Genomic DNA, 22,511 nt, shown 5'->3' with positions numbered 1-22,511 from the left:
AAAGATGATAAAACGATGCAATGCAAAGAAGAAGGCACAATTGGGAGGGGAAGACTGATATAAAAGACAAGTGCCAAAACCTATAGAATATCATGAAAGGAGCAGCATGCATGGGAGGACTTTCCATTGGTAGTAGGAGCACGCGATGCTTGGAGAGACCCAGCTTTCCGCAGGAGGAAGAGGTCGTTGGACTTCTCTTGGGGATACAGGCGGCTAGGTGGAGTCCTGCTGGAGCGGTTGGATAGATTCTATGTGGGAGAGAGGGGATGCTCTCGCAAAGGCCAAGTAGGGAAGTTGGTGGGCACCACTTTGTCCGATCATTGCCCGATTCTCCTGACACTTGACCCCCCAACATCTGCCCTAGACACACAATCCTGTCGGATCCCTGACTCGATCTATAGGAGGAAGGAGGTGAAGAGACAAATTGAGGAAATTTGGACCAAGGAGTGGGGCAGATGGGACCAGATCGCAGAGGAGGTTGCAGAGGTCCTAGCCGAGTCGAGCAGTATCTGCCAGGAGGCAACCCTACTACAGGCCAGGCAGTAGAGATGGGAGGAGAGAGCACTCTGATGGGACCTTGCAGCCACACAGAGATTACTACGGGAGACGCCAAGGGATCCCACCCTCCACGCATAAGAGGTACGCACGCGAGCAGCCATCGCCGGCCTAGAGAACAGGCGTTGGGAGTTCTCATTCCGCACTGTAGCAGCCTTTTGGGCGCGGAAGGGGGACACGATGTGCAGAGAGTTTTTCCGGGTGCACCAGCCCCGCACCTCAGAAGAGCAGATACGTAGCCTTCAGGATCAGTATGGAATGACTCGTTCTAGCCCAAACGAGGTGATGGAGATTGCCACCGACTACTACAGACGCCTTTTCCAGCAGGAGACAACTTCAGCTAGAGGACAGGGATGTAGACAGCATGTCTAGGATCCCATCCCGTCCCTCGTCACAGAGATGGGATGCTCCCTCCTAGCCCCCTTCACAGAGAAGGAAGTAGAGAAGGCTTTCCATACACAAAACGGGCAGAAATGCTTGAGAGAGGATGACCTCTCTAAGGCCTTCTTCACTACCTACTGGGAGGTGGTGAAGGACCCCATACTACTAGCCATCCAAGAGATCTTCACTTCAGGACAAATGCCTGAGAGTCTTTCGGCAGGTCTTATTAGTCTCCTCCCCAAAGGAGGAGACCAATTGAAGCTATCCCAATGGAGACCGATCACCTTACTGTCAATGGCTTGTAAGGCACTGGCAAAGATGATTGGTAGGTGACTCCGCCCTGTGCTTCTAGACATCATTCATGAAACGTAGATAGGCTTTGTCCAGGATAGGAGCATCCTAGACAATGTATTTACCTTCTTTGAGGCCATAGAGTGGGCCCAGCACAGTGGTCAGGGTCTAGCCGTACTACTCCTGGACTTCAAGAAAGCCTATGATAGGGTGGACTGAGACTTCTTAGAGGGCATCATGGTGAGGTTGGGCTTCCCCCAAGCATGGATCCATAGGGTCTCCGCACTTTATAGATCAGGTACCAGCAAGGTTCTCATAGGTGGCAGGCAAGGGAAGGAGTTTCGGCTGGAGAGATTGGTCCCGTAGGGCTGCCCCCTAGCCACGTACCTATTCTTACTCTTTGCAGAGGCGATGTCTTACTTCCTCAGGTCACGTGTGAGCAGGTTATGCAACCTCCGACTTCTAGTGAGAGAGAAGACGGAGCTGTTAGGCTCAGAGTATGCAGATGATACAGCACTCTATATAGCGGAAAAAATGAGTTGATGCTGGAGAGAGTGAGACTAGCCCTCGAGGTGTTCTATACTGCAGCAGCAGTGAAAATCAACTGGCGAAAGTCGGTTGGTTTCCTTACAGACCCGAACTCTAGCACAGAGTGGGGTGTCCACTTGGGATTTCGATGGGAGTGCAGAAGGCAGACCGTCCCCTAGGGTTCCAAGTGAAACTCGACATCACTCCCGCCCAGAAGTTTCTTCCAGTCCTTGACTCTATTTGGAGGTAGCTGACCTACTGGAGTACTGCTCGCCTTTCCCTAGCAAGCCGAGCCCTGGTGGTTAACCAGGTCCTCCTAGCGACCAGGAGGGCAAACCTAGAAGGTCCTACTACAAGAGGGTCTCCAAGATTGCAGACCGAGGCTTCGCGGTGATTGGAGGCCGTCCCTGAGATGCATCTTCGCGATAGCCCAGATCCCCCTTCCTATGCAGCCTGCTTTGTGTGTGGCAAGGCCTCTGTAAGGCCCTAATTTAGAGCCCCCCATACTGCTAGTAGAAGATAGACTGCCAGCCGGTGATCTGGACCCCCCATGTCAGAGATCGGGATGGGGTACAAATTGGCGAGCACCCCCATATCCAATGGGCTGGTTGGGAGGCCGGCCCGGCTCGTACCATCAAGACATGGCAGGAGGTGTATAGGATGGTGAATGAGGAGGTGCTGCAGTGAGCATCAAGTTGCTAGAGAGGAGTTGAGTTAAGAAGAGACGCAGCAATACCTCAGGAGTGGCTTGCCCCCCCGATACGAGAGCTGGTAGAGCCCAGGGAGGTATGGGCCGCTGGGTTTCACCAACAGGTATCCCCCTACAAGTGGCAGGTAGAGTGGGCAGCACTCCACATGGGACTTTCTTCACCGTGAAAGAGGGGGGGGGGCGTCTGGAGGGCAACAAGATGAGAGGATAGCTGTCCTTTCATGGAGGAGAATTTCGATGGTTGGCCTTCACGGGAAGACATGGCGGCTGGACCCTTATGTCTTCTAGGAGGAGCTCAAGGAGTGGCGCCTCTGGATTTGGAAGGGCATGCCACTTGATGAACTGGAGTGGGACCCAGGAGAGTGCGGCCACTGCGGTCGCCAAGAAGCCACCAAGGTTCCTGGAGTACACAACCACGATTGGTAGACACGTACTAATGCAGGAGAACATGGATTGGGTGCCGTCACATAGCAAGTACTGGGCGGAGCACACCATCACGAAGGCTTTCCCACGGACCTTCTAGCGCCGCCTATGGGATAGTTGGAGACCGAGGAGAGTATCGTATTTCTTATGGGTGGTGGCCATAGAGACAGGGAACGCCTGTTCCGGCACATAGGAACGGATTAACGCGTTCCGAGAGGTTTGAGCCCAAGAAACGCTGGCGGAATGTTCCAGCCCGTTCCTTGACTCGTTTCTCTTGTTCCGGGTCGTTCCCTATCCATTCCAGGGACGTTCCCTGTTTGAAACGGCCGTTTCAACACAATACTTTTTTTTATTTTTTTATTTTTACTTTCATTTCAGCGGGCGCAACTCCTTGGCCTGTTTCCCGCCCATTGCCCATTGCGCTCCCGCCAACTGTCTCGCCCGTTGCTCCTGCCTACTGTCTCTCACTCGCGCTACTACTCCTGCCGACTGTCTTGCCCGTTGCTCCCGCCGACTATCCCTCGCTTGCGCTACTCCCGCCTACTCCCGCCGACTGTCTCGCCTGCTCTCGCCTACCCTGCCTGCCTCCACTACCTACTCCCACCTGCTCTCGGGACTCGGCTACCTCTCCCGCCCGCAATCAGGTGAGGTCTCGAGGATCATTATCTCAATTCTCCCCCAAATTTGGGGCATTTTGAATCAGACTTTAGTTGTTGGTAGTTGCCCCTAAATTTGGGCCTTTCTCAAGGATAGGAATTTGGGACTTAAATTTGGCCGCAATGCCCCCAAATTTGGGGCATTTTAAATCAGTCATTGCCCCAAATTTGGGGCATTTTAAATCAGTCATTGCCCCAAATTTGGGAGCTGAAAATGCGCCAAATTTTGGGGCATTTTCAGCAAGGGAATGCAGGCTGGAATGCCCCAAATTTGGGGCATTTTGAGTCAATCATTGCCCCAAATTTGGGAGCTGAAAATACGTCAAATTTCGGGGCATTTTCAGCAAGGGAATGCAGGCTGAAGTAGCACCAAAGTTTTGGCATTTTTAGCAAACATTTAACACACGCATGTTGAAATTTTGGCTGCAGATTTCTGCAATTTTATTGAACTTTACTGATTAGATGGCAGCATTGACATCTATGGGATCTTCATCATCCTCATCATGGTGGGATGAGGTATATGTAGGGGTGCCATTGAGAGGTGGAGGGGCTCGCCCTTGGAAATGCAAGCTTTGCTCTTATGCTCGCACTAGTGGGGCTAATAAAGTGAGAGCTCATCTTCTACACGAGGAGGGGAAAGAGGTGCGTTTTTGCACCAATGTATCAATTGAGAAAAGGCAGGAGTTACTTGATAACATAGCCACTTCTATGGGGAATTCACATGCTAGGAGGACCCCAAAAATAGCAGTGGATCCAACAACATGGACTCCAAGGCCGGCAGGGCATGGTGCTTCATGTAGAAGACCACCACGATTAGTGGCTACGCAGCCTTCTCGTGGGCCATCAGTGGCAGCAGGTCATGGCATTAGACAGAGTTCATTGCACACTTCATGGGAGCCAAAGAAAAAAGAGAAAATAGATGCAGTAGTGGCACGCTTGTTTTACCATGACCATATTGCATTCAAATCAGCCAGGTCACCTTATTTTTTAAATATGGCAACAAAGATTGCAGAGTATGGACCCACATATAAGCCCCCTTCATCAGAAACTATCAGGACTACATTGCTTCAGAAGGAGAAAGCAACCATAGAGATTGCAACAACAAATATTCATAATCAATGGGCAAGAAATGGAGTGACATTGATAGCAAATGGATGGAGTGACACACGCCATAGGTCCATACATGGCGTTGTCGCATATTCTCGTGGAGTTGTATACTTTATCGGTAGTCATGATGCTTCAGAGACTGGAAAGAGTGCAGTTGTATTCGCATCCGAGTGGTGCGAGGTAGTACACACTGTTGGGGCAGAAAATGTAGTGCAGTTTGTGGCAGATGGTGAACCTACAAACAGGGCAGCAAGAAACATTTTAATGGCAATGTATCCACATATCACCTTTAGTCCATGCATGACGCATTGCTTGAATAACTTGTTGAAGGATATTGGGAACTTGCCATGGATTGTATCTCTTGTTGCAAAAGGCAACAAGATTATCCCATTTATATGTAATCATCAGTACTTGCATGCTGAGTTTCCCAAGAGAAGTGACAAAGAACTTCTCAAATACTCAGATACACAATTTGCATATAACTTTCTTATGCTTGGTCGATTGCATTATTGCAAAGGTGCAATTAGGGAGCTATTTGCTAGTGATGAGTATGAAAATTGGACTGGGGCTGCCACTGCTACTACTGTGTTATGCAATGCATATGTCTCTGATAGAGATTTTTGGAATGAGGTGAATCGCACCAACCAAATGGTTGATCCTATTATGCACATATTGAGGCTTGCAGATGGCATGGATCCATGCATTGGAAAGATCTATGAAGGTATGGATCGCATGATTGAGAGGTTGGAGAGTTTGAAACCAAATGCAGACAGGTATGAGTAGATCCAGGAGTTATGTATCAGCAGATGGAATGAGTATGACTCTCCTATGCATGTTATAGCATATGTGCTTGATCTTGAGTTTCAAGGAAAGATGCAAGAAAGAGACCTTGAGGTGATCAAGGCTTGGAACACATTGCTTGCCATGCTTTATCCTAGCCGTGAAATGCAACACAAAATTAAAAATCAGCTCTCTATGTACCAGCAAACATTAGGGATGTTTGGTACAGAGGATGCACTAGAGGACAGGACAAATATTGGGGCTGCTTTATGGTGGGAGGACTACGGGGCAGAAACTCCAAAGTTGCAGAGTTTGGTTGTTCGTATTCTTAGCGAAACAATTAGCTCTTCTTGTTTAGAGCAACTATGGAGCTCATTCAATCACATTCACTCAAAGAAGAGAAATCGTCTTGGTACAATGAAGACGAATGACCTAGTTTATGTGAGCTCCAATCTTCGCTTGCTAGCTCATACATCACTTGCAAAGGCTGATTCTTTTATACGTTGGAAAAAAGATGACAATAATGATGATGATGATGGTGATGGTGAGGATGTTGTTCAGTAGGATGAGTATTCAGACACAGTGCAGCCATCTTCCATGAATCAGAGCACTTAAGCCTTAGCAGCTAGCCTTTTGGAACTATAGAGTATTGACTTGGAAATTGGGCCTCTTGTAACTTGGATCTTTAGACTTTAAAGTTTAGTGCATATTTTGTGTCTTTGCAATGCACACTTGTTGCACTTATGCAACATTGTTGATTACAATATTGAGTCATGAATGCGACAATCCATTTCTGATTACAATGTTTTAAATCTTTATTATTGTTGAAACTTGATTATTATGTCTCTAATTTCACGAATTATGGTTGATATGATATATCTCTCTAGATTCTAAGACTTAAGTGTTGATTCTCTCTCTCTCTCTCTCTCTCTCTCTCTCTCTCTCTCTCTCTCTCTCTCTCTCTCTCTCTCTCTCTATATATATATATATATATATATATATATATATATATATATATATATATATATATATATATATATATATATATATATTGTATGTGTGTGTGTGTGTGTGTGTGTGCTGTTCCCTCCATTCCCATTCCTAGTTCTTGGTAACTATGCTAGTGGCACATGGAGGCTTGGCGGTGGAAAGTTGGTTAGCCTAGATGCAGAAGGGAGGTTGTAAACGTTGCACACAGCAGCCTATGGAAACTCCAAAGCGCTGCCTCTGGTCGTGTGAGGCAGCACAGCTCGTGTGGAGAGGAGCATGCCGCATCCTCTGCTCTATAGCACCTAGCCTTGGATGTATCTCATGGGGAGCTTTCTACTGGCAGGCAATCAGCTAGGGCCGCCACCTTTTGTATGAGGCTGGGATGCAGGACACGATATTCATTATTGAGGCAGGGTCGTGCGCACTGGTCGGTTTGGAGGCTCTACCCATCCACCAGGTACTGGAGCCCACAGCAGACCACTCTTAGATATGGGAGATCATAGGGAGTCTTACTGGATGGCATGTCTGGAAGGCGCGGTGTCAGGAGGGTTTTGGTAGAGAGAGACTTTCAGTACATGCGACCTTAGTAGAGCTTTGGACCTCCATCATCCACTCCCTCCGCGGACAATGGGACCAAGTACAGGGCGAGTCTTGAGCTCGTCAGGAGCTCTGTTTTCATTTCATGCGCACTTGGGGCAGCCAAGACCTGTTTTTCGTGATGCAGGCAGGCAGCCCTAGATGGCAATACACCCCCCTCCATGGCTTCTTGCCCCCATCCCCCCTAGACCGCCCTGAGAGGCTTGTACACTTGATATATCGATGACTCTGCATCAGCTCCAACTAGTCTGTTAAGCATGAGCACTTTCTTGTATTCGAGGTTTTTTTCTGAAGTAATATAACTAGCCACACTTTATTTGCAAAAAAATACAATATGGGGATTCGTGTGTTTGAGCAATCGAGGAGGACGGCACAGTGTGCAAAAGGGGGATTCTCCACACAATAGGACCAAAGGACTAAGAGCAATGCACTTGTAGGTATGTAAGGCACAATGTTAAAGGGTGGAATTCTTGTTGACGATGTACCATGGTATAGAGTGATATACTTCTGAGTATCTAGTGATAGCCTAAAACCTTGATGTGCATCAAAAACAATGTGCGCCAAGACTAGATAACCTATTGTAGATCTAAAGTAAGGATCTAGATTGAAAGAAGAGGAATCTAAATGTGAAGTAAATATAGGAGGGATGGGCAAGAAATTTAAAGGTGAATGTGAAGCACCAAACTCATACTCAAAGAACTTTGAGCCATCATGAAAAAAATATGTGTTGTCCGTGTATCTCGCACAAAACCAAGCACTCCACAATAGCCATAGGATACTCTTTAAAAGAGCACCGGCTCTAATACTATGTGAAAGATATACTAAAGTTTGCACTGAGGAAACACAAAATGTACGACCATAACTAAAATACAAAGACTCAAATAGTGACGTGCAAAATTCAAACCCTAAACACAAAACACAAAACGCAAAACATAAAAACACAAAAACACAATTAGAGAAGAAAAAGTACTTTGAAGTGAATGAATGAATGACCATTGTAAATGAAAAAAAGAATGCACAAGATGCTCAAGGGTAGAGTTGTCCAACAGCCGATGATTCTCGTGGGAGCAAGCTGAGAGAAGTGTCGATGTGTGTCCTCCACCAAAGACATATACCGAGTGCAATAACCACCAATCAGAGCAAAGCTGATGAAGAAAAGTGCAGAAAACACAAAAACAACTTGATGTAGATGATGGAAGCCGATCACCAGCAGCAATGGGAGGCTGGGTGACAATTGTAGACCACGTAACAGCAATCGTTGGGGGCTGGACAACTAGTGGAAAAGGGCTGATGGCTGAAACCTGCAAGACAAGGATCAGGCTGAATGGTGGGCAGCCTGTTTATTTATAGACGTGCAAGGATCCTCCTTTGCATATGGGACACATAAACCCTCTAGAACCACTCCCCATTTAATAAAACTTTTGGTAATTTGCTGTTTGGGCTGTTTTAAGAGCTAATCAAGATGTAATGAATTTTTAGCTCAACACTGATCTACATATATCTCCTCATGTAAGATGCCATCCAAGAAGTCAAACTTCATGTCCATCTGGTAAACAGACCATGTGAGAGTGCACAACAGAAGAACACGAACACGGAGAGAGAAGGGTAGAGAGAGACTAAGGAAACACAGAGAATGGAAGGAAAAATCTGCACTGAACTGAAATGGAATGCTGATACAAAGCAGACTAATCAGTCCCTGGACACAACCCAAGGCATCAGTCAGGGCACTAGATCAGGCTGATGAAGGAGAATGCATTGGATGACGACGGAGTGCACCGTGCACTGGATGACTAAGAGAATGCCACCAGATGACAGAGAGTGCTGGAATCTGCAAGAAGAATGCTGCCCACTGACTGGGGACTGCTATAACTGGCAGAACGTCCCCCAAACTGGCCAACCTGATCCATGAGCACGTGCTGGAGCAGTCCAACCAACATTTAATACCAACTCAGGGCAGCATAAACTGTAATGCAACTTAGCTGGTTCACCTGGCAGCAAGTGTGAACACACTAAAACAGTCTAAAAAACCGAAATGCACACTAATGAATGGGCTGGAAACAGTCAGAGCTCCTCCATTGTGATCAAACTCTGACAGAGTTCACGACCAGCAGATGACAGCATGAATAAATACAAGCTAATGCAACCATCTAGCAAGCAGTCACATTCTCTTCATTTCTGTAAGCTAGAATGAGGTGCTGATCACTAAGTGCTTAACTTCCAAGACACAGATATGTGTTCAAAGCTGACATCAATTGACCTTGCTTTACGGCAAAAGTTTGTTTCACAGCAAAAAGGTTAAGAGCACAAAGAACTTGAGTAGAACCTTAAAAAATCAAATGTAGAACTCCAACCAAAAGCAAATGCTAGAATAGCCTAAAAACTTGTAACAAAGTGTCAAGATCTAGATGTGAGATTATCTTAGCTCTGCAGGCCTTCCCAGTTATCACAAGTACAAGACTGGGAAACATCATCAATCTTGTCTAGAAGTTCATCCTGTGTACAACTAGCTTTTCATCAACTTCTAAAGTGTAGAGTTGGAGCTTTCCAAAGTGTTGAGGACTTCTTTGTCACAAGATTCAATGTTTTTTCATATTTTGCTAGAGAATCCTAGCAAAGTTGCTCAAGATCTTGTACTAAAATGCCTAAAGAATATGACTCTTCTGCAACAAAGGATCAGCTAGAGCCTAGTCTTGTTCTTGTAATCAGTTAATTTGATAGTGTGATTGAGTTCAACTAATAATTCTGATCACCTCCAATGGAACCCCTACCAAGTTACAATGGCAAGAAGTGAAGGAGCCTCAAGTTCCATTTAGTATTGGATGTGCTTTGGCAATTAGTCTATAGAGAAATTTAAATTTCTGAAGGCTTCAAAGCATGCCCTATGAAAAGTTGTAGTTAAATCATCATATCACCATGCACATCTCTTTGACTGCCACTATGATTAGAATCCTCATGTTGTCAAGGCTATTGAAGTATGTAATAGACATAAAAGTAAAGAACCTATGTTTTATCAGCAGTGTATAGGCCAATTGGTAAAGTCAGTATGTAAGTTTGATGAGGACTTGAGTTCAAGCCCTAAGGGCACCTCAAGGTTGACCTTCCCATATGGGTGCTGCATGGCATTGTAATCACATGAAAACGCATTACAAAAAAAGAGCCCTTCTTTTGAACATGTCAAATATTTTCTGACGTGTCACATATTATCCCTGTCTCTCTCTCTCCTCTCACTTGGATCATCAAAATGTAAAAACCATAAACACCTTTGGTTATTAGACTTGCTTAAAAAGTTGCACAGTGCAAATGATCATGTGACACGTACCACCACTGCATAAATGACAGATATGACAAAGACCATCCCTCCAAGCAAACGAGTCGATATGACCTCCACAAAAACAGGAGATAAAAGGTTGCGTTTGAGAAGGTCGTATGATAATCGTGCTGAAGTACAGTAGCTTTCTCCAGTTATGGCTGTAAAAATGATTGTGAATTTGTTTAAGAACTCAATTGCAAAGAGTACGAATTTGGTGCAGCAGCGGATTAGAATAGAGAAAAATCCTTGCTGAACATTATTCTGAGAGCTGTCAACAGCTGCCCTAATCATGCGTACAAAAGAAATCACAAGTCCTGAGAAGCAAACGCTGCCAAAAGAAGGACCAAACGCATTCCTGCAAGCACAGGATATGTTAAAATGAAATCATCAATTAAAACAAAAAGCTTCCAAATCCCTGGTTGTAGATTGTTTTGGCCATGACAACTTACCAAAGGGAATGCCTGATACTCCCAACAACACGTGCACCTGTTGGTGCAAAATACCATTGTGAAATCGTTCCACTAATCACATAAACCTGTGCTTCCGTAACCACTAATATGGACCATAAAACTGTAAATATTGCCAGAACATAATAAGCTGGAACCCATCTATCAACACTCCACGAACAGCATTCTGTCGCAGCTTCTCCACTACAGTCTGATCCCGAATTGGCAACAATCCCTCCATTCATGTAAGCATAAACCAGGAAGACCACAAAAGGCACTATATAGATGAGAAGGGCAAGTGAAAGGCCAGGTAAGACAAGCAAAAGGATCCAATTTCTCATAAGAGATTCAGCTGATGTCTGCATGATCTTAATTGTAAGCTCCACCCTACTCCAATTGGAATAGATTATCCATGCAAAAATCCCGCATAGTAAAAAAACAAAGATGAAAAGTGCAATTCGACCAGCAAGGTTGAATGCTTGTTGACATTCACTGTTCATTATGCAGGCAATAAACCAATAAAGATTCAGGAACACAGGAATAAGGATGAAAAAAGGGATGCATGCATAGACAAGCTGTTTGGCAAAAGCCTTCAAAAGCCACAGAAACCCAAATATGAAAGGAATGGTAAGGACTAATGTCAGCACCAAAGTCCACACCAAAACCATTGCAAAAGAGCCTGCAGTAACTGACTGCTTCAGTCCATTATGACGGAGCCTCTGGAAGCCACCCAGTTTGAATGAGTTGCTAAAGCTGTTGTTTCTAACCATGTTGGCATTGATCAATGTAACCCTCTCCAACCTGCTTATATTCCCAGATATTAGTTGGGCACTCCCATATTCATATGATGTATAACACAAACCAGATGAGCTGTTGTACAATGCAGAATCGGCCAAGCCAAACTCAGAGTTATGGTTGACAATGGAAAATATTCCCAGTGCAATACTGGCAAGAACCAGAACAATAAAAAGGACTGTAAAAGCAACATCTCGGAATGGCCTTGGCTCATATACATAGCCAAAACCAGGGTGGTAAGGCAATACAGGAGGAGTATCCTGGGTCTTATTTCTATCTCCTTCATCCACATTTTCCGATGCCTTCAACAGTGGCTCCGAGTATTCTTTGGAGCCCTCATCCTGTGTGCTTCCTGTCTCCATGATTGATATGCTTCAACTACCTGACCTTGATTTGACTGACATCTGAAACATGACAAAAACAATCGCCCATGCAAAGTAAACAGGAATTCATTTCAAAGTGATGTGCAATGTCAAGATCCACTAGAACCTCAATCTAACACTATTTTAAGAAAACTTCGTAAACTGAGTGGATAAAAAGAAAAATGAGCAAGAGATGACCAGTCAGAAAGGAGAATGCCTTTGAATGTTGTGAAATTTTAGGACAAATTATCAATGGGGTAGCAAACACTTTTTCCAGGTGAAACAGAGAAAGGCCTTTTAGAAGTTAAATTCTCATACAACCCATTCCTATCTTAGCATCAAACCATCAGAACCAACTCCATGTAAATTGCTTATTCAAAACTTTCACTGTAAAGAAGCTTTCACAAAGAGGTCCAAGTTTTCTCTTGTACGGAGAAAATCGTTGTTAGTTCTTCTTTTTAACCAGTGAAAAAGGGATGAGAACGCTATAGCACATGAGAACATCAAATGGCTTTGTGTCTTTTAACATATTTTATCATTCTAGCACTTTCCCTTCTTAGTTTTCTTTTCAAAAGTTTCATATTCTTAAAAAGAACTTGTCTATTTGGATCTATTTCTGCACTAAAGCTAGGGTACTTGCGAGTGGCCACAAGTCATAATAGCCCACATAACAGGGTCAGAACTTAAAGGCTGGTCAAGCTCACACACAGTAAGGGCTGCCGGCTTTAGATGTCAGCTAGATCTAAAAATGAGAAAGTTTTGGTCAATAAGATGGTATGTACATACAAGTTTCTCTTAATCAATTGCCTCAATTTCATGTACCATTTTACAAAAACGCACAAAAAATAGGATTCCATTTTCATGGTTGTTAACATGGAGACCTTCACTTGGAACCATGGTGAGAGACTTAAAGCATGGGTCATTGGCAGAGGAGCACCCTATGGCTATGAGGACATTTAAAGAAGCGTTGCCTTTCTTATCACAAGGCAACATCAGAGACTCCGCAAGATACAGGCAAACATTACTCATACTCTTTATGGAGATTTTGAGTGTATAACAAGAGATGTCTTTCTACCTATCTCAAACATGGGCACCTCCTATTTCGGAACTCGCATACCTTGTCTCTCTATTGGCTTTTTATACAACCAATATATTAGGTGCTTCCTTACCAACTAACAACTTGCAAGCTGTCTTTCCTCCTACTTATTGGAATTTTGCTATTTACAAGGGTTGTACTGTTTATCCTACCTCAGTTGTTTTTAAGCTGAAGTGTTTATTAAAAGACTTACTTTTTCTTAGAAAATTAAAATATTAGGATTTTTCAAGACAACAACATCAGCTGAGAGTGTTTCACAACAAGTGAAGCACCTCAACATTTCAATTTGGTTCAAAATAACATGTTTTACAATGTTACTTTCCCATAAAAAAACATAGTTATAAAACTAGTGTTTCACTTGGGAGATTTGCTTGGCACTCAAACATTTCAAGGCTAAAATGTTTTGAGGTAAAGTGGAATGGGACTTGGACCTTGATGGAACATCCAAGTCACAAGAATATCATTTGGGACAAAGTGGACCTTCCATACTACACTCAAGGCTGATGGGACCTTAGACCAATACAAGGCCCAACTTTTGGTGCAAGGGTTTAGACAAAAGTATGGAATTGACTATGAAGAGACCTTTGCTCCCACCATGTGGTTGACATCCTTCTACTTATTACTAGCCTTCACCTCTACTTGACATCCTTCCGCTTATTACTAGCCTTAACCTCTCACCGTAAATGGCCAATCTATCAGATAGATGTAAAGGCTTTTTGGATGAGGAGGTCTATGTGGCCCAATCACCATGGTTTTTTATTCCAAGAGATGAGGAAAAGATACTCAAATTGCGGAAAAGCTCTTTATGAACTGGAGCAAGTCATGGTTCTATAGAATGGATGATGAACCCAGCTTTCCTTGACAAAGAGGGTGGTGACGTACTTGATTAATCAGATATTTACAGCAAGCAATGATTTAACAAATTAAAAACATTAACACTTTACTAATCATGAGGTAAAGCTAGCATTGATTGGCCCCAAAACCGGTGCATCTTGGACAGTATTTCTCTAATTTGTATTCCAAGATGTTGTGAGTGCACAATGGAAGACAACCACGAACACAAAGAGGAGTAGAGAGAGAGAGAGAAAGCAAGAGATGAAGGAAGAATATTGCACTAATTGAAGAATGTTGATACAAAGGGAATGGATCGATCAGTCCCTGCACACAACCCCAAAGCATCAATGAGGGCACCAAATCAGGCTAATGACGATGGCAGCACCAAGCACAGAGAGTCAAAATGTCGGAGTGTGCACTTGCAAACGGAAGACTAGAGACTGAAGAGTATATATGCCTGCCAAGTGGGGGGTGCAGCTATAAATAGCCAAAACACCCAAAAAATGGCTGACCTACTCTCCTAAAGGGACCATAAATGCTAGCTGACCAACAATAAATGCTGGTCATTGAAGAGAACAACACCAAAAAAATCAAGGAAACTTTGGCCCGAGGCGAAAAAGACTTATTCACGGACAAGGTCCACATCTGCAGCTCCAAAGAAACCCTCTTCATAAGGGCCATCCAATTGTACATCTAGTCAAGCTCCAACCATATCTCCTGAGCCACTGTCAAGTGCTCTATATGGGCTATCACGACTATTGTACAAGATAGAAAAAGAAAAGGACGAATCCTGGCATTCAGCTTGTACCAATGAGACTGGGCCTTGGTCAGCTCCGCACGAGCATTTAAAGAGAGTTTGAACTCATCTCTCATCAGGGGCCAATCGATTTCCTCCATCAAGCTCCACCAAAATCATAAGACTCCAATATGGCCAACATCATCACACCCCAGATGCAGTAATTGCCACCATCGAGCTTTTGATCTAATGGAAGAGCCGATAAGACAGGCACCTTCCGGTCCATGATCGCCTGGAACTCCGTCAGTCTCTATAGACATCTTCACTTGCAATGTCTGCACAAACGCAAAAGAAACCCCCTCTGACTGTGAGAACACAAGGTGAACAGAGGAGAGAGAGAGAGAGTGAAATGCAAAAAATTTGCAGTAAAGAATAGTGTGTAAGGATGCAAAATTATACACGGGTGCAGATAAAATATATGCGTATGTCTCCACCTCGAGGATCTTGTCCGTCAGCCCCGAGTGCAATCTACGTCACCAGCAAGCTGAAATCTATCAGATACAAGTGTGAAACAATGTGCTAGAGAGCTGCTATATATAGCGGAAAAGAAAATGCCAAATAATGACCAGGTTGGCTACATTAAATGCAACCGACTGGTGCAAAACTGTCCATCTTGTACCTGTCCGACTTGCCACATGGCATCTGACCTGGCAACAATGACATGGCTGCTGACATGGCACCTACGTGTCTGCTGCTCTGACCTCAACCTGCTCTGCACACTGTAACACTCTCGAATGGCTGCCTGGCTGGAAAATACATATGTACACAACCTAACTAAGGAAAATGCATGTCCAAGGGATGACAATCTCTAACATGACCAACCGGTGTCTTTTGAGTTCACTGAACACGATCGCCAAATGCTTAAGAAGCTCCTCTTCATTCTTTAAATGTACTATCGTGTTATCAAAGAATGTACCCATACATGCACTATGCAACCAAAAGATCCTATCGATCATCAAATTAAATGTGGCTAGAGCATTGGTGAGGCCAAATGCCATTACCCAAGAATTCATACAATCCAAACAAAGTCCTAAAAGGTTGTCTTATATACATCCTCAAGCTTTATGCTAATCTAATGGTACCCACTTTTCAAGTCAATGCGACTTACAATGATAGACCCTTGCCATATGTCCATCACATCATCAATCCTAGAATCAAACAATGATTCTTAGTCATGATTTTATTTAAAGCGCAGTAGTCAAGGCACATATGCCATGAGCCATACTTCTACACCAATAAAACAAGAGAACAACATGGAGATGAATTGGGTTGAATCAACCCTTTTTCTAACAACTCCTATATCTCACTCATAAACTCCTCCTATTGGGCTGTGCTCACCTTGTACAATGGCTTATCTAGTGGACTACTACCGAGAATTAAATCAATGGCATAAACCTCTAGCCTTTCAAGTGGTAGCTATTAGCATGGTCGCACGTATTGCCTATCATGCTTCTATTGCTACACTCTCTTTACCTCATCCTTGGTCCTCAAGACACGGAAGTTTGATGACCCAATTGCATCATATTCCTAAAGGACTTTATCCCAAGTACTTAGTCAAGTAGAATCATCACCTAGAGACGGAGGTAATAAAGCAACAATTCCTTGACTTCATTGTCCATAAGAAGGGAAGCAGTACATCCTTAGATATCCACGGTGAGCTCCCACAATATTGGCCACCAACTATAGATAACTAAGGGACTAGATGTGAAAGTGGTCCAACAGCTACAATAATTATCGTTTGTCCTACCCATGGCAACGAGGGAAACACATTTCTTCCAAGGATTGAGATTCTAGGGTGTCCTTGGAGAAGGGCATTGATCCACTACAGGTGGAGCTGACCAAAGGAATCTTCCTTGTTAGATTTTTTTTTTTTTCCTCATGTTTGCATTGTTGAGAATTTTGGCATTGAGCTAATCTTGAGGGGAGGATGGGCCTTTCCCACCTCAATGCATGTTCTTATGTCCCCGCTATACAAACCTTCCCCTTTGGCATTATTGAGAATTTTAGTATTGAACTAATCTTGAGGGGAGGATGGACCTTTCTCACCTTATTGACTCATTCTTGTGTCCCTGCTATACAAACCTTTCCCTTTCAATTCCCTGTGCTGTTTATTAAGTGCATATTACAATATTACACCAGCCCCTGCCAAGTTCCATTTAGTCCAATATACGTACAAACCACTAATAATTTGAATCATTAGGCAAAGTTTGTACATGGATCTTCTCTTTCACCACTACAATAACTAAAATACATATTTGAAAGAGTTCCCCTTCATCCAATCACATGACTGTCAGAGATGCGGGATCTAGAGCATGGAAAAGACGGAAGCTATGGAGGATGGAAGATAAAGAGAGAACTCATAATGACATTGACAAAGAAGACAACTGTTATTACACAAGTGAATTAGGTTCCAAGACTGAGACTTGGACTCATAAAGACATTCTGTAGTACTGACAATGACACAGACACTTGATAGAAAGAGAAGTACTATTCCATTATCATCATATGAAAGTGATAGTCAAGTACATCATTATATAGGATTGCTTGGTAGCACACTACATCACTGTGCCTATGGGATCTGTCTCTCTTCCTAGAATGAACTGCATCTTCCTAGCCTAGTTGTTCCATACAAAGGGACGTACATAGGGTGTGATTGGTAGATTCTCAACACCCCTCCTCAATCACAACCTGAAAGTACAAAGTGTGTAGAGGCTTTAGTGAGAGCTGCACCTGCAAAGTGTGGGCATACCACAAACATGGCAAAACACCAGAGGCTATCGCAGAAAAGGCTAAGTGTGGGTACCATAAACATGGTGGATATCCAGAGGCTGTAACAGGGGCCTCACAAAGTGTACAGAGGCTGTAGTACAAGGCTACATGAGGAGTTTTTACAAGCTTATGAAAGGAACATTAAGGCAGGTACAATGCTTTTAAAACAGAAAATGAGAGACAAGGACCGATAGGCCCTTGTGGTCTTTTTTAGCATATGCTTTCTCTTTGTCAGCATGGAAAATCTTCTTGCCTTTCATCTTTGGTTCTTCAACTTTGAATGATATGATCATTTGGTCTTCATGGCAAATCTTCTTCTTGTCATTCTTCTCTTCTTCATTGTCTGTTTGGTCTGCTTCTTTGACTTTGCTTGCAGCTTTAGTCTTCATGTCCATGTCTTTGTCCCCCTCAAGCAAAGACATCTCATTCTTCATGATGGCCAAGGTAGCTGGAGTGTCTTCAAAAACTTTAGATGGAATCATTGATTGCACTTTAGTGTGAGCAACTCCATGTCTCTCTGCAAGTAGATCACAAAAATCTTCTATGTAGTGTAGATAAGCAACACAGGTCATGTTACTTTTCATGAAGTGCATCCACATAGAAATCTTCTTGGTTATCATAGATATGACCAAGAATCTGCTTCAAATCTGTGAGTAAATGGCAACCAAGTTTATCTTCAATGTGTCAAAAGACACAAGTGAAGATAGTGTTAAATCAACACTCTTAAGTATCAAGGGATACTAGAGTTGAAGATGGTGATTCTTGATGCCGATCCTTTGCTTGATGAACCTGTTGTTTGAGTCCCCTCCTTGCTGGTAAAATCTTGCTGAACACTGAGTAAATACTCAGATCAGAGTGATAGTACTTGCTTTGCCAAATGAAGGAAGAAGCTTGAGACTTGGTGTTGATGTCTTCGAATCTTCCTTTACTGATTTGATGCTGGAAGCTTCAGATCTGAGTTGCAATAGCCTTGTCTAAGTGTCAATAGCTTAACAGGAGTGAAAATTTCAAGTAGTTTATGAGCTTGAACTTGACATTGCTATGGTGGAGCTTTAGGGTTTCTGCAGTCAAGGCCAACTAGTTTTTGGGCTGCTGCAACTCGTGGGATGGATTATTCGACGTGCTGGTTAATGAGAAGCAAGCCTATGGGGTAAGCTTCAAAAGCCCTAAGCCCGCAGGGTAAATCGCGCAGTGTAGAGGTAGAGTTGGACGTACAACCAGCACAAGCGCAGATCTAGACAGCAATCACGAATCTGAGCAATGCTCGAGTGTAGACGGACCAATGTCAGACTGTTATGCAACAGAGGAAAGCGCAGGGAGTTTAGGAACAATCCTCCAGAAGGAAGCATGTGGAGATATTGCTTTGTTTGGGAGATCCAAGGCCTCAAAGGCAAGTAGGTGCAGGCTTGGCTATGGCTGCCAAACAGGGCAGTGAGAAAAAAGTGTAGAAGATGAAGTCTTGAGCTGGGCTGAGCTCAAGCTGAGCTAGATGAAAGTGAAATGAAGCTGAAGAAGTAATGCCATGCTCGTCTGGGCTCTAATACCATGTCAGAGATGCGGGATCTAGAGCATGGAAAAGGCGGAAGCTATGGAGGATGGAAGATGAAGAGAGAACTCATGATGACATTGACAAAGAAGACAACTGTTATTACATAAGTGAATTAGGTTCCAAGATTGAGACTTGGACTCATAAAGACATTCTTGTGTAGTACTGACAATGACACGGACACTTGATAGAAAGAGACAAGTACTATTGCATTATCATCATATGAAAGTGATAGTCAAGTACATCATTATATAGGATTGCTTGGTAGCACACTACATCACTGTGCCTATGGGATCTGTCTCTCTTCCTAGAATGAACTGCATCTTCCTAGCCTAGTTGTTCCATACATAGGGTGTGATTGATAGATTCTCAACAATGACGAGTCAGCCTTTCCAATCTCAAAGCAAGTCTTTCAGCTGACTTCTATACATCCAAAGTGAGAAAATCCAGGAGCGTCAAGACAGGGCTCAAACCTACCGATGCACTAGGCATGTGTGTGTCTATAAGCTGTTGAGATTCAGCAATCATACTCACTAAACAGCCTCTTTGTATGGAGCTTCAGGGTCAAGGACATGCAGGCTAACCTATCCCATATGCACAATGGTGCCTACTGCAGTTTCCTACTTTCCTATAAAGCATTGTACTTGCTTCATTTTTCTTAATGCAATGATAGTACTCTTTTCTTTTCAGTGAAGTGTCAATGTCATTGTCCACATACACAAGATTGTGTTTATGAGTCTAAGTCTCAATCTTGGAACCTAATTCACTTGTGTAACAAACAGTGTCTTTATCTTCTTCATCATGAGTCCACACTTCTCCTTTCATCCACCATAACTCACTGCCATACTCTAGATCCCGCATTTCTCACATGGTATCAGAGCCCAGTCGGACATGGCTCAACTCGGCTTAGCTCTCCTCTGCCTGCGTCGTGCTGTCCACGATCTGGACGATTTCCATGGGGTTTTGATAGCCCATGAAGTAAGCTTCCTAGGCATGTAAATTTTTTTGAAAATGATCAAGTATAGCTCTTGCAATTTGAGAAAAACCAGGCCCCTGTCTCAAAAACCCTAATTCCACCATAGCCAAAATCTCTCAAGCTTTTTTTTTCCCTCAGTTTTTCTCACTCCTGACACTAAACCAAGCTAAAGCCCACTCTAATCCATTAACCCAGTATCAAATCAAGGAGAGGAAGGACCTGAGAAGATTGAAGAACGACCAAACGATCCCGAACAAGAAGAATCAAGCTCAACATCAACACTGACATAGTGTGTTTTCACACTGTCACTAATTGTGTCTCTTGATACACTGCATTCTGCTCTTCTACTGATAAAATCTCAGAATTCTAGTGTTGATTTGCTGCTGATCTTACAACCTCAACATGGGAAAAGACTCTCCAAATGCTCGATTCAAAGGAGTCGGGTTTCACACCTGGCAAACCCGCATCAAGCTCATCTTGATGAAAAAGGGTCTCTGGGCCATCACAAATGGCAAAGAGAAGAAACCTCGGGACGCGGACCTTGCAACTACTTGGCAAAAGAATGATGACAAAGCCCAAGCCATTATCAAACTGGAGCTAGACGACAGTTATATCCACCATGTGGATAACTGTGAAACCTCATAGGATACATGAAAAAGACTTGACACCCTATTCGGTGCACAATCTAAATCATCAAAGTATGGTCTCCTAATTGAGTTCTTCAGGCTTGAAATGAAGTCCAGCACATCACTTACCACACATCTCAATTACATGGAAGGACTCCTAATCCAACTTACAGGAATCAACATTAAAATGGATGAAAATGTTTGCATCGATGTTCTACTTAAAAGTTTGCCTCCTGAATATAATAATGTATCAACAACTTTAATCAACATGCCAAATCCTGAACTTGTTGATATCCAGGCATGTATCAAGTTGCCAAATCCTGAACTGTCACTAACTGTGTCTCTTGACACACTGCATTCTGCTCTAGATCCCGCATTTCTCACATAAGCCAATGGATGGAATACTGGGTGTATGTTTATGGCAACTCTGCAACCTGTGCTGAGGTATTTCTCGGATTGTAACAGAGCCCATGTGCATCAGAGCTAGTTGATGGGCAACAGAAGAAATCACCCTCTCTCCATAACCATCTGGAGTCAAAGTAATTTATACAGACACAATCACACGATATGCTCAATCTGGCATCCCAAGAATGTCAGCCAAAGTAAAGACACTGAGAGCTGTCCTGTGAAAAGGAGAAACTCAAAACACTGTTATCAAACCTGATGTGCTGATTAAAAATGGAAAAAACTCAGGCCCTGATGGCTAACATCCGTCGAGTGGGAACTGCCAAAGGGGAAAAAAGAAGTGCGATCATTTCTGCCAATGTAAATTCTCCCCCCGATGCGCAGGATTTGGAACGATGGCATACAAAAGCAAAGGCATGAGCCTAGAGTTGCTTACCAGGAGGCTTGTGCTGCTCTTGTCTGTTGACGAGACGATGACTGCGAGGCAGGGCCCGGCAGCGGGAAGGGGGAGGGGCGGGCGGGGGGGGAGAGAGGGGGAAGGAGAGAGACCTTTGAAAATACGATAGAATCCCACGCGCCTGCGATCCTCCACTATAGCGAGAGTTAATGCTGGGCCAGTTTGGCAGTGGCTTTGGGATCTCCTTTTCATACGGTCTCTTTTCATGTTATTGTCATCATCTTTGAGAGATTCAAGAAGGTATTCCCCATCAAAAACATCTTTGACGGGCTCCTCTCCAAAAATATACAAATCCTTTTCTTGGAAGATATTATTTCCAAAAATATACTATTATCTTTAAATATATAGCTTTGAGGATTATTACCAAAACTTTGAACTTGATTAAAAGGTGTAGGTGTTTTCGATTATGTGCAAACACATAATCAGTAACTCGTATTCATTAACCTTCAACTTTTTGTCTCTATAATGAAAAGGTTTTATCTATTCATATAATTTGTTTGACACAACTTTTGGATTTTTTTGTTGTCAACTTGCCATAGTGGAGGCCGCATTAAATACAGAAGTTATTGTTACACGAAAAACATTTTTGAGAACCAATACAAAAACTTTTAACTTGATAAAACAAGAATAGTGGTATTGTCCAATAAGGGTGGAAGACTCTTTCCTTATTAGCTTGTACAAGCAAGCTTGATCCATGTCGTCATGTATTACCTTGCTATGGTACATCATCTTATTGTTTGGTCTTTCTTGTTTACATTTTTGTGCTTTCAATTCTCATCATGATTGACTTCTTTGTCTTTAACTCTTCATTTTTAGGTTTAGGGAAAGCAAGAGTTTGAGAGAGTTCCTTTTCTCTATCTGATTGTTGCATGAACTATCCAACATGGTGGTGGCCTTGGCATCATGTTGTTTTAATGTGCCATGCGTCAATTAGACCTATGTGCAAGCTGGAACAGCTAGCAATCAAAGGACTAAGGAGAGGTCTCTAGAGTAGACATGTGTGTGCCCTAACTATAGACAATAGCTATGAGCAAAGGATGTGGATATGGCATAGGTTGTGAACATGCCTTGTGAAT

The 22,511-nt window shown here is 43.3% G+C and overlaps 1 protein-coding gene across 2 annotated transcripts in view; it reads right to left on the bottom strand.

The window, feature by feature from the left end:
* LOC148037559 (Plasma-membrane choline transporter family protein) overlaps positions 1-21,570 on the bottom strand; it is a 42,426-nt gene extending 20,856 nt beyond the window's left edge. Inside the window, exons 1-3 of one of the 2 annotated variants that reach the window (XM_087676505.1) lie at positions 21,415-21,570; positions 10,777-11,972; positions 10,337-10,682 (exon numbers count right to left, since the gene is read on the bottom strand). In XM_087676505.1, the coding sequence (XP_087532631.1) occupies positions 10,337-10,682; positions 10,777-11,930 (1,500 nt within the window). In that variant the 5' untranslated portion in view covers positions 11,931-11,972; positions 21,415-21,570. Of the gene's footprint in view, positions 1-10,336; positions 10,683-10,776; positions 11,973-21,233; positions 21,271-21,414 lie in introns of those variants that run through there. The other variant, XM_087676506.1, reaches the window with a different exon arrangement.
* Between the last annotated feature and the right edge of the window lie 941 nt (positions 21,571-22,511).

Source organism: Lygodium microphyllum, chromosome 4 (genome assembly GCF_053477565.2).
Source record: "Lygodium microphyllum isolate KBCC chromosome 4, Lygodium_microphyllum_v1.1.10, whole genome shotgun sequence".
Lineage (NCBI taxonomy): Eukaryota > Viridiplantae > Streptophyta > Polypodiopsida > Schizaeales > Lygodiaceae > Lygodium > Lygodium microphyllum.
This window is presented reverse-complemented; position numbering and strand designations above follow the sequence as displayed.